Source organism: Mustela erminea, chromosome 6, assembly GCF_009829155.1.
Source record: "Mustela erminea isolate mMusErm1 chromosome 6, mMusErm1.Pri, whole genome shotgun sequence".
NCBI lineage: Eukaryota > Metazoa > Chordata > Mammalia > Carnivora > Mustelidae > Mustela > Mustela erminea.
The window spans coordinates 81,904,499-81,917,511 of NC_045619.1; the positions used below are offsets into that span (position 1 = coordinate 81,904,499).

Consider the following 13,013-nt stretch of genomic DNA (forward strand, 5'->3'; position numbering starts at 1 on the left):
TTCTACACTATTAATGAAAATATAAGTGAATCACAGAATTTTGAAAGCCCCAATTATTAAGAAGCAATTATCCAATGTGCTTAAGGACATCAACTTGAATGCAGCTACTGTTGAAAAAATATTTTCGTGATTTATCTTTTTTACTCATTTTTACACCCTGAAGGACTACTAATTCAGAAAAATACAGCACAATTCATATGACAATGAATTTTTATTTCACAATTCATAACAATAGGGCTTATAATGCATATTCAGTGATTCAATGTACTAGTACCATGATCTACTTGGCCTGAACTAAGTCAACATAATACATTGTAAGTCCAAAATATCCTTTTCTTAATCACTTACTACCTAAGAAGAATCTCAAGCAATATCATTAACTTGGACTCTGAAATTATTTTACACTACATTAAAGACAGGAATTAGAGAATGGCAGTTCTAAATTCACTCCTGCCTCTCTAAGCTATGAAATCGTAAAACTGAAAAACCCTAGTATATCTGCTCTTGTTATTCCACAAGGCAGATACACGAAATCAAATAATCTACATAAAAATTCCCTGAAAAATATAAAACACAAAATGGACAGAAAGCGTTATTAGTAGTAAGCAGATATTATCTCAAGAGGATAAAGTACACTGAAGACGAATTACTGCATTTCTACCCCCTCGCCCAAAAAAAAAAAAAAGATCGGTTATTCCTATAAAGTTGTTTTTTTTTTTTAAAGATGTGCACTTAAAATTTTTTAATTATAAAATAACAAAAAAGATGTGTAAAAAAAACTAGAAGAAAATATACTGACAGAATTGGATTAATACAGGGAAATTTGTCCAGAGTAAGGGGAAAAAGTGTTACTTATAAAATAGTATTATCAGCTATTTAGGTGGCATGATACCATGCTAGGAAATTAAAATACAATAATATTAGTTCATTCTCAGACTCACCTCTGCCCATTTAAGAATACAGGTCATGCAGAAGACATGATTACAGCTTTCTGGAAAACCAACTTCTTTCTCTAACAGGCAATTAAGACATATTGGACATCTGTCAGCTTCACTGTACAACAGACCAGTGGTAGCAGTATTATCTTTGTTTTCTTCACCTATAAAGTAAAGCAGCCATATACACTTTCAAGTTTTCCAGACCAAATGACATGTTCAAGGCAGTATGAAGAACTAGATATTCTAAAGGGCCCCCAAAGACAAAGTAATTAAATCTTACAGTGTAATAAACATCTCCTTGAGCACAATACCCCCAACATTTACTAATTTATATATATATATATATTTTTTTAAAGATTTTATTTATTTTACAGAGAGAAATCACAAGTAGATGGAGAGGCAGGCAGAGAGAGAGAGAGAGAGGGAAGCAGGCTCCCTGCTGAGCAGAGAGCCCGATGCGGGGCTCGATCCCAGGACCCTGAGATCATGACCTGAGCCGAAGGCAGCGGCTTAACCCACTGAGCCACCCAGGCGCCCCACTAATTTATATTTTTAATGGGGAAATAAAAAGAATTTTTTTATGAATTTTTTTTTTTTTTAATTTATTTGACAGACAGAGATCACAAGCAGGTAGAGAGGCAGGCAGAGAGAGAGGAAGGGAAGCAGGCTCCCTGGTCTGCAGAGAGCCCGATGCGGGGCTCGGGGCTCGATCCCAGGACACCAGGATCATGACCTGAGCCGAAGGCAAAGGCTTTAACCCACTGAGCCACCCACGCGCCCCTTTATGAATTTTTAAAATAAGTAATAATCAGATGGTTCGAATATTTTAAAGTAAAAAAAAAGGTTATAATGACAAATCTCCCACTCAAATCTACTGCCATCCATCCAGACCCACCAAGTGCAATAAGTAACAACTATTACATTTCTTCTCTGTTCTTCCAAAGATATTTTTTTAATGCAGAAGCAAGCAACTCTGAAAACCTATCTTTTTAAGGCTCCTTCTTCACACAAATACTAAAACACTATATATACTAGTCTGCATTTTTTTTTGTTTTAACTTACTGATGGACTACAGTTGTAGTTTGGATACTATGAAATTTTATCCCTTACGGTTTATACTAATTTAAATGCCCACCAGCAATATAACCAACATAAAAGAATATGTACTGTTGGCTCAAAAGTAAAAGAAACTCAAAAATTCTACATAAAATGAAACAACAACAAAGAAATTGTCAGCTGAAATGTGAACAATATACACCAAGCAAGTGGAAAAGTGGAGATTGTCCTGAGAGCAAATGTTCATATTAGGGTTCACATCTAAAAACTTACAACCAACCCAGGCAGGGGAACTGATCCTAAGAAACCTCCACATCAAGTCAAGACACCATGCTAAAGTAGAGCATGGGTTTAGGAAAAAACAAATACAAATCCTCTGAAGGAAAACATCCCTTAGGTAGGCCATCAGAATTCTACAGACTAGATTTATCAAATATGAGTTCATAACCAAACATTACCAAACCTACGAAATAAGTTACTTTGAGTAAGAATCAACAGAAACAATTATTTATATTTTACACATTATACTCACTAATGATAAATTTATTTAGATGTCCACTGGCTTCAAATATCAGAATTTGCAAATACAACATAGAATGATTAAACAGTATATTAGACCCAGAAGAAAAGAATATTTGTGAATTGTAAGAGAGATCTGAGAAAACTACCTAGACTGTAACAGACATACAAGGAGATGTAACCTGGGAGAGTGGGAAATGAGGTCAAAACAAAGTCTAACCTACTAATTGAAGCCCAGAAGAAGAGAATAAAGAACATCCAACAGTTAAAGCAGTAATGGCTGAGAAATGAGAAAACAAACAAACAAAAAAGATCCAAAAGATAAAGGACATAGAAAGTATGGTAACCAAGAGAAATGAAAATAATCCATGCCAGAAACAATGCAGCAGATCTGTACAACATCAAAGACATCAAAGATAAAAATAAGATCTAAAAAGAAAAATGAAGGAAAAGACAGATCATCTCTAAGGGATTGACAATTAGGCTGAGAAGGGATTTCCTGACAGTAAAAACAAAACCATAAAATGGTTAAGTAATGTCCCCAAAGTGCTAAGAGGAAAACAACAACAAAAACTATCAATACAGAATTGTAGCTCTTTGAATAGTTCTGAAGAGGTTAAAATAAATACAAAAACTTAAGAATTTACCACTAATAGACTTTCTTTTTTTTTTTTTTAAGCTTTTATTTATTTATTTGACAGAGATCACAAGTAGGCAGAGAGGCAGGCAGAGAGAGGAGGGGAAGCAGGCTCCCCACTGATCAGAGAGCCTGATGCGGGGCTTAATCCCAGGACCCTGGGATCATGACCTGGGCCGAAGGCAGCGGCTTAACCCACTGAGCCACCCAGGCGCCCCCACTAATAGACTTTCACTAAAAGAACTTCAAGTTTTTTCAGGAAAAAAGACAGAAATGGAGGATGCCTGGGTGACTCAGTTAGTTAAGTGACTGCCTTCAGCTCAGGTCATGATCCCAGAGACCCAGGATCCAGTTCCGCATCCTAGGCTCCTTGCTCAGCAGGGAGTCTGCTTCTCCCTCTGACCCTCACCTCCATGCTCATTCTCTCTCTCAAATAATAAATAAATAAAATCTTAAAAAAAAAAAAAAAAAGAAAGAAAGAAAGAAAAAGAAATGGAGAAGAAATCCCCTCAAATACTATCCATTTAAAAATATCAACTAATTGGGGTGCCTGGGTGGCTCAGTGGGTTGGGCCGCTGCCTTCGGCTCGGGTTGTGATCTCGGGGTCCTGGGATTGAGTCCCGCATCGGGCTCTGTGCTCAGCGGGGAGCCTGCTTCCTCCTCTCTCTCTCTGCCTGCCTCTCTGCCTACTTGTGATCTCTCTCTGTTGAATAAATAAAAATCTTTAAAAAAAACAAAAAAAATCAACTAATCTGTGGTGTTAAAAAAAAAAAAAAAGGATGATTATTACCTATAAGTAAGAGTAGGATGATCAGTTAAAGTGTTCTAAGGTTCTTTTACTGTTAACAGTAAATATTAAATTATTAAATTTAGAAGTAGAGGAAAAGATCAATGCCACCTATTTAAAAAACCCAAAGCATAAGATTATAACAACAAACACAGATTAATATATTCATAAACCAGTAGGGGAAAAAATTTAAGAAAAAAGAGTTCAAACAAACAAAAAACCTTGATCAATCAAAAATAAGTCATGGGAGGAGGGGAAAAAATGTATACACTTCTTATTCAGAAGCTTATTTCAGAATTTAAGACCAATGAAAATAAATGAAAACAAAAAAACTCTTTGTAAATTTTGAAATGTACACAAATGAACAGTTTAGAAACACTAAGTCTTTTGCTTTCAACACACAAGCTTTATAAAAGATAAAAATTTACCTTCCGTATCTTCATACTCTTGATCACCCACATTTAGGGTATATATAATTTTCCTCTTCATTTCTCCTTAAAAATGGGCTTCCTATAGGATGAATTATAATAGAGAGTTTTTATGTTTGCATTCTTCCAGTATCAATGAAAAACAATGAAAAATCCAGAACTGTAAGAAATTATTTTACATACAAAAGAACACAGTACAAGCCACGACAGTAAATTTTATGGATAATCCAGTACTCTTTTATACTCCTTGCTATCAAGCAGTCTTACTGAAAGAAAAAGCTTTCTGTAAGTATTAAGCAACAAAGAATAAATGATAGATTTCATGGTACAGGCATAAATATAATTAGAGCTTAGGGAAAAAAGAGATCAATTTGAACTGAGTTTTCACTGAATGTGACAGGTTATATGTGTTGAGCTTACTGCATTTAAGAGGCAACAGTATAAAGTAGTAAAATAGCATTTAACAAGGCCAATCTGACAAGAAAAGTATAAGAGAAAGAGAGAAAGGGAGAGAAGGGGGGAGAGAGACAGAGAGAAAGAAGGAGAGTCTGTGTGTGAGTGTCTGTGTGTACTAGGGAGGGATATATGCCAAGAAATTCATCTGGAAGATTACGGTAATGAGTAAGGAAAGCAGTAAGCAAAACAATGCAAATCAAGTAGGGACAGATTACAAATGGATCTCTAATGATTGAGAAGTTTAGATCCAATCTTACAGATTCCTCTGAAGACTGAAATGATAAAAGTATTACGACTCTTTTAAAAGAATGATCTGCCACTAAAGCACAGAAATGGATTATAGCAGGGAGAGAACAGAAGCAGAGAGATCCACATAGCTAGGGTAACTGGCTATGAACTGAATAAAAAAGAAGGAATCAACAAATAAGAATTTCTGAGATATGGTGATTAAATAAATACAGGGAAGGAGTCAAAGATTACTCTGGCCTTGAGGACTAAGAAAATGATTATGAGAGGCAAAATGAGAAATGTGGGAAAGGAAATGAATTTGTTAGTCAAAGAAAATGTGTATGAGGTAAAATTATTTTTTAAGTTTACTATGAATTCTTTCTTGAACTGATTCAAGATACATGATTATAATGATCTGTTCAAAAACATTTTGGAATATCTCAACACAAGAAATCCCCAATTTCATCAATTATAATTCTCCCGTATTGATATGAAGTAATTTTTCTATTAGTTTCTTCAATAATTTAAACATACTAGTTTCTACATTAAAGGTATGTATTGCCCAGGAAAATTCTTTTAGGCTAAATAAGGAGAAATGCAAAGACCCACACTTTGGTTCAAAAAACCAACCGTAAAGCAGAAGATAAGAAACTTAGTAGCACATGGAAAAATGATTTAAAGGTTTTAGTAGATTAAAAAGCAAAATCAGTAATTAGAGTTACTTTAAAAAGTTAATTTAGGGGCATCTAGGTGGCTCAGTAGGTTAAGCCTCTGCTTTCGGCTCAAGTCATGATCTCAGGGTCCTGGGATTGAGCTCCGCATCAGACTCTTTGCTCAGCAGGAAGCCTGCTTCCCATCCCCCCCCCCCCCCCCCCCCCCCCCCCCCCCCCCCCCCCCCCCCCCCCCCCCCCCCCGCCCTTTCTCTCTGCCTGCTGTTCTGCCTACTTGTGTTCTCTCTGTGTCAAATAAATAAAATCTTAAAAAGTTAATTTAATCAGTCTGTCTTAATAAAAGCAGATTGTCAAAAACAAGAGGAAAACTTCCCCCTCAGCCTATATTTGCAACATCTGTTTTAGTTCTGATGCTATTTTATTTAGGGACAAACGAGAAAATGATTAATGTCCATGGAAGAGGACTACTGGTGACAGCCTTGGAAACCGTATCACATGCAAAAAGGAAAAGTAGCAAGAATGTTTAGCTTGGAATAACAGAAAGCTTAAGGAGAAGTTTAGCAGTTACTTTCAAATGGAATGGCTTTTCTGAAGGGAGGTAGAGTAACTATCAATGAAGGCATTTAATCAGAGGCCCAGTGACTTCCTCATGGGCTATTTTTTTTTTTTAATTCAAAGATTTACTGAGTACTGGAAGTATACTATTACACAATGATTTAAGTATAGCATTGAACAAGACAGACAAAAATTCCTGACTTTACATTCTAGCAGGGAAAATAAAATAAACACACGAAAATATCTAGTACCTGAGATGTTGAGAAAAGTAAAATACAATTATAAAATAAACATACAATTATGGAGAAGCTGTTTTTTCATACAGGTATTTAGGGAAAGCCTTTCTGATAAAGTGAAATTTGAAATGGCAATCTGAAACAATCAAGGGAGAGAATTATGGATTACCTAAAGGACCTGCATTCTAGGCAGAAAAGAACAGTAAATATAAAGTCCAAAGGCAGTGAAGAGCAGTATGTCTGATATGTCCAAGGAAAAACAAGGAGGCAAGTGTGGCTAGAACAGAATGAAAGACAGGAAAAGCAGTAAGAGGACAGACAGGTAGTAAGACCATGCAACATCTTAAGGGCTAAGGTAAACACACACTGGCTGCTTTTCTGAGTGACATGGGCCAGTGGAAGATTTTAAGCAGGGGAGGGGGCAAAGGAAAAAGCAAGTATGACTGATCATCTAGGGAAGGAGATGACAACGGCTTGTACCAGAGTAGCAGCAATGAGAAGGGATCAAATTCCAGCTATTTTCAAAATACATCCAATCTGGATTTGCAAAAAGATTGAATGTGAGGTATGTGTTAAAGAGCAAGACTCTAGGATAATTTCAAAGCATTCTGATTTGAGCAACTACAATAATGGAATTACGGAGACAGAAGATTACTTTAAAATATTCAGACAGTCATAGATTAGTCTACAGTATCACTTGGGAACTTGTTAAAATGCAGGATACCTTAGGTACTGCTCTAAACCTAGAACCTACATTTTATCAAGATCTGGATATGATTATGTAAAAAGCTGAGAAACACTGCTCTAGGTAACTTCCCAACTTGATTTTGAAGGCATACTGTGCTCCTGGTATGATTGATAATTGACAGTAATCTTTATGTGGGGAAATTCATACCACACCAACTCCCCCGGTATCCTAAGAATAAAAAATATTTGAGAGTTAATTAAATGTGATAAAATGTCAATTTTAAAATTAATACCATATTTTAAAAATCTAGTAAGTTCTCAAAACATGCAATATACTATACCTTTACTTAGCTAAATAATTTATGCCCTATTGTATAGTCTATGCAGTTTTCACATTTCCTTAAGAATATTAAGCTTATATTCTTGTATTAACATATAAATTGTAATCTATAATTAACATTTTATAGCAAATACTCCCTCTCTATTTTAATGCATGCAATGGAGTACATAAGTAATAGTTTATCACTGAGAAACCTTCAATCAAGTTACAGACTGCCCTTCCTTGTTAGAAATCTGCTTAAAACACCAAGTGCTCCAAATTCTTAGAAGTTGTGCGCTTCTTCTTGAATACATCATGTATTTACTGCTGCCGTATCTAACACCAATTATGTTACATTACTAGTTTATTCATTCAAAATGATAGGGTTTTAGCATTTCAGTAGATAAAAGTCACAACTTTTAGTTCAATAGCATATAAAGTTATAACTTATTCATGCTTATTTGTTCTATCTGCCTAGATTCATTTTTAATCTAAGGATTCATGGTTTTTAATACCAGTTTTGCTTTAAATTTCCAGTAACAGGAACACAGGAATACAATACAGACACCATGGTCCTAAGCCAATAATTTGTGGTCTTTAAGAGATAAGCTATGGGTGGGCAGAACTATCCCTTCTTGTGGTTACCCAAAGAGATATAACTTGATTTCATGATATTAACTATTAATGACTCTTAATCATATCATATTCTACCTAGTCTCCTTAATAGTTCAACCGAGTTCTGTAAATTATCTATAAACCAAACAGAATTTTCTTTTAAATTTGGTTTACCAAAAATGAATCTCAAAGAATGGTTGTTCATTCTTGATTTTAATTGTTTACTTTTCAGATGACTAATTTACAAATTTCAATCTTTAATATCTCTTCTCAGGCTCCACCTTTCCAAGCTAAAGTATCTTTTAAGTCTTTTATTCCTAACGTAATGATCTTAAAGCACTTATATCTTACAAGTTGCCCTTTTTATTCCAGTATATATTGTTTCTGTTATGTATTAGAAATCCTATTCCAAATATGTTCATAAAATCAGTTTGGGAAGAATGACCTAATTTACAAATTTTATTTATCATAAAAGCATCAACTTTTAGATGTGGAATTTAAAAAAAGGAGCACTATTACCAATCAGTTTTCAGAATTCAGAACTCATTTTCCCACACATACCCTGGAATACATGGAAGCAAGAATCCCAGGCCAGCAATTATAGTGCATTCAAGTAACAGTAGTGTAGAAGATAGCTCAGTTCTCTAGAACAAGACTGCCCAACAAGAACTGTTCTAACAAGCAGCTGAAGTGTGGCTACTACAACCAAGGAATAAAATTTTTCATATTATTTAGGTTTTAATTAATTTAAATTTAAGTAATCCAGTGTGGTACTGGTTACCATGCTAGACAGCACAGTTCTAGGATATTACTACCATTCTCTATAAAAGGAAATTATTTCAAGTTACACCTAAGACGCTAGCAATGTATTTTCTTTTGTAATTGCTGAAGCACAACAAGCTTCAAGGAATTGGAGAAGGGACAAGGGGTTCCTGCTAACAGAAACTAAACATTTTAGCCTTGGCCAACTCCATTTAAAGTTTCTATCCTTCCCTTCTCCCCATCCTTTTCTCTTTCAAAGTCTGTTTCCTTCCATTTACATCCAGTTCACTTCAAACCTCCACCTCCTTGCTTCCTCCTGTCCTTCAAGCAAGTCCATGGTATATCCTAGTTAAGGATGTACATCCTAGTTAAGACTTAGACATACAATCAAATCGTAGCTCCACTGCCATGTAGTTAGTGGCTGTTATTATCATTACTATTTTTTTCCTAAAGATTTATTTTTAGAGCTAGTGTCTAAGCATGCATGGGGTGGGTGTGTGTGTGGGGGGGGTGTTGTGCAGCAGGAGAGAGAGAGAGAGAATCCTCAAGCAGAGTCCCTGCTGAGCATAAAACCTGACATGGGGCTTGATCCCAGAACCCTGAGATCATGACCTGAGCTGAAATTAAGGGCTAGCAGCTCAAACAACTGAGTCAACAAGGTGCCCCTATTTTTATTATTGGTGCTAGTAAGAACAAAAAAATAGGGAAGCGTAATAAAAGTGTTAACTGCCCAATTTCTGTGTTTTCCCTAGACAGAAGTGAAAAACAAAGGCAAACAGAAGACTGAAAAAACACAAATCAACACTCCTGAGTAACAACTAAATTGATAAAGTCTACTAATATTCTGTCAAGAGTAGTCAGATTTTTGGGGGTACAAAAAAAGAAGACATATGAAAAGCCATGAGAAGTTTAACTCTGTTTCCCACCCCACTCTCACACCCAATTCTGCCATTATAGACTCTATCATAAAGGGCACAGATATGATAAATGGGAACCAAGACTGAATGAAAGGGATTTTGGGAAAAAGTAAGAGCTGTCCCTGTGCTGGGCATACTTATGCCAAGGACAAGCATACTTCATGAAGATGCTAAATAGTATACTGATTCACACAGCTAAGGTCTTCAGAGAATCAGTGACTCCCAGAACTACTCTTAAGATAATTTATTCTTCTTCCTCCTTTATTTCCAATCCCCTAATCCAAGATAAACTGGTCCCCAAATTCAATCCCCTGTGCCAAAAATTCAGTTAAAAATGAGGGGGCATTTAAGGAGGTACTCTGAGTGGTATATTTCCATGATTAATGACTTGGGCACTGGTGTCAGGCCAACCTGTGCTTATGACATTGTCTAGCAGTAATAAACACGCAAATGTTACATTACTATTCAGTGCAGGATCTTTCATCTCAATGCCAATCTTAAATAAAGTCATTAACTGCTTCCCAATGCTATTAAAAATTTGATCCTCCAAGGCTATTTTTTAGTGATGTCCAGGGAGGGATAGTATCCATTATTATAGGCCAATATTCAAAAAACCAGCCGAGTTTTTCTGTAAATAAAGTTTTGTTGAATAGCCATGCTTATCCCTTTATATATTGCCTATGACTTTTGCACTACAATGGCAAATATAAATAACTGTAACAGAAACTATATACTCTGCAAAGCCTAAAGTACCTACGACCTGGCCCTTTCCAGAAAAAGTTTACAGATGTGGCTCAGTCTCTCACTGCAGAGGGCTCTTCAAGCTTTCTGAAGTATAGGTATCTCCACATCTATATTCAACCTGTACTCTGGCACAACAGTTACTTATTACACATTTGAGTCAACGGTTCTACAGTGTTGTCCTTGAGTTCCTTTTAAAACACCCCTGAAGGCTATGTGATTTTGTTGATTTATCTACATTTATTTTCTCAGTGTGGCTTAAACTAGCACAGATATTTGCTCCAGCGCCTTCAATTAATTCACTTCAGAGTAAGGTTAAAGTAATTAACTCCTTCAGCTTAATAATTATTTCCTTTACAGCCTCTCTGCTAATCAACTCAGTCCTGCTCTACAATTTTTGATTTTTAAATCCCTTACAAAATGCTCCAATTTTTTTTCTACCTGTACCGCAATTTTATTTGAGTTTGTAAATAGTTTTCTTTGCTTCAAGCGGGCTATTCTAACATGTTTTTGTTTAAAAATAGCCCTCCCCTACATGTTTGTTGCTGGAGCTTTAATACCAGTACGCTTCCGTCCCTTTAAGACAGACTGTCCCTTTAAGCACAGGTTTTAGGAAAAAACTGTCTAGGTTCAAACCACAACTAGTCTGCCACTTACTTGATAATGTCTTTAAGCCTGTTTCCCCATCTATTAAATGGAGATAAATGTAGTAACCACTTCAGTCATTATGAAGACTAAATTACATAATCACATAATCCTTTTAAAGTGCTTCGCAAAAAGACTAGGACAAAAGAAGTACTCAACAACTAACACACAGGCACAAACATGGCCCCACCCCAAAAGGATCTTAGATGTATCACAGGGTATAAGATAGTTAATCTGTATGACTCCCACTAGGATGAGATTTTCATATTTTAAAAACTTCTGTATTTCAAAGAATACCCACATACAGAAAGAATGTGAGAAGAGTTCACAAAATTTAAATCGCCAAATAGCTTTTTGAACAGATCTTATATATGGTAAATATGTTCTTTATTCTATTTATCTGGAAACAAAAATGTCACAGCAAGACAAAATCTAGGACTCAAAAGAAAATAGTTCTAGGATTATTATAACATCCTATTTCCTACTTTATATATGTATAGGAGATAAAACTCTATGTTTTAACATGGCAACTCCAGGAAAAAAGAAGTTATACATAGTTAAGTGAAGCTATAACCACAATTCCCAAGGTAGTACCTACGAGTGCCATTTTAAGTTTTTCGTAAGTATGGAAATATTCACAAGCCCTCTTACCTTTTTAAGATTCTTCAGGTGGAACAGACACGTAATCAGTTTTCTATCAAATTATTCTGGGGAGGGAATTATGAAAATTAGTCCTATTTTACTTCACTTTCACCCAGCTGTGACCCTATTTATCTTGGGTTCAGGATAAAAGAGAACAATTAAATATAAAAAATGATTTATTCCAGAAGGCCTTGAGTAGTGAATACATTTTATTTAGAATGGAAGACATTCTGACACAGTTAAGTATATGCCTTCAAATATGAAGGTACTCACAGGTAATGGAGGCAAACAATGAAAAAAAACATTTTGTTTAGTGAGAGAAGCACAAGTCACATTTCAGCATATAGGAAAAAAACAACTGAAAACAAAGTAACGGAGAATTAGAAAAGATCTACCCCAACAAATAGACTGGCCACATCACCTAAAAAGACAATTTAGGAAAAGATATAGAAATTCAACAACTACTAGAATTTAAATTACTTCCTGAACTCCAGACCTTAAGTATACTTAACCAATAGTCACTTTCCTCTTTTGTTCCCCCTCTCTTTCTTTCAGTTAGGCCCTATACCAGACTCCCCTCCTTGCTACAGTCTGTATTTATTCATTCAATAAATACTTAGCCAGTGCCCCTATTTTCTAGGTGCCATTAGGCCTTAAGCACTGACATACCGAACAAAAACAAGAACAAAAATCAACAATTATAATACAATACAGTAAGTAGGTGCTGTAATTGGGGTAAGTGCAAGACATAACAGGAGCACATAATAACCACCAAATCCTTGTAACATATCTACATTTGTAAAAAAGGATTCCCAATTGAGAACAAATAGATTAAAAATATATTTTTCTAACCCCCTGACCATTCTGTACCACTGGAGCATTTCCATCTTTAAAGGACTTGGAACTGGAATTGCCAATTTAAAAATGATAGTGAGAATTTTAATTTTTTTTTTAAATTCATTTGAGACAGAGTGAGATAGAGCATAAGGAGAGGTAGAAGCAGACCCCCAACTAAGTTGGGAGCTTGATTCCGGGATCCCAAGGATCATGACCTGAGCCAAAGACAGACACTTAACCATCTGAGCCACCCAGGTGCCCCAATTTTAATTTTCAAAAGAAAGGACACATGTGAATCACAGCACATAGATAAGCTGATGTGCTTGCTATGTTAGAC

The 13,013-nt window shown here is 35.5% G+C and overlaps 1 protein-coding gene across 5 annotated transcripts in view; it reads right to left on the reverse strand.

The window, feature by feature from the left end:
- SCAF11 (SR-related CTD associated factor 11) overlaps positions 1–13,013 on the reverse strand; it is a 73,234-nt gene that overhangs the window by 42,105 nt on the left and 18,116 nt on the right. For 3 of the 5 annotated variants that reach the window (XM_032347968.1, XM_032347969.1, XM_032347965.1), the window contains exons 2-4: positions 11,849–11,904; positions 4,366–4,447; positions 942–1,099 (exon numbers count right to left, since the gene is read on the reverse strand). In XM_032347968.1, the coding sequence (XP_032203859.1) occupies positions 942–1,099; positions 4,366–4,426 (219 nt within the window). In that variant the 5' untranslated portion in view covers positions 4,427–4,447; positions 11,849–11,904. Of the gene's footprint in view, positions 1–941; positions 1,100–4,365; positions 4,450–11,848; positions 11,905–13,013 lie in introns of those variants that run through there. The other 2 variants (XM_032347967.1, XM_032347970.1) reach the window with 2 other exon arrangements.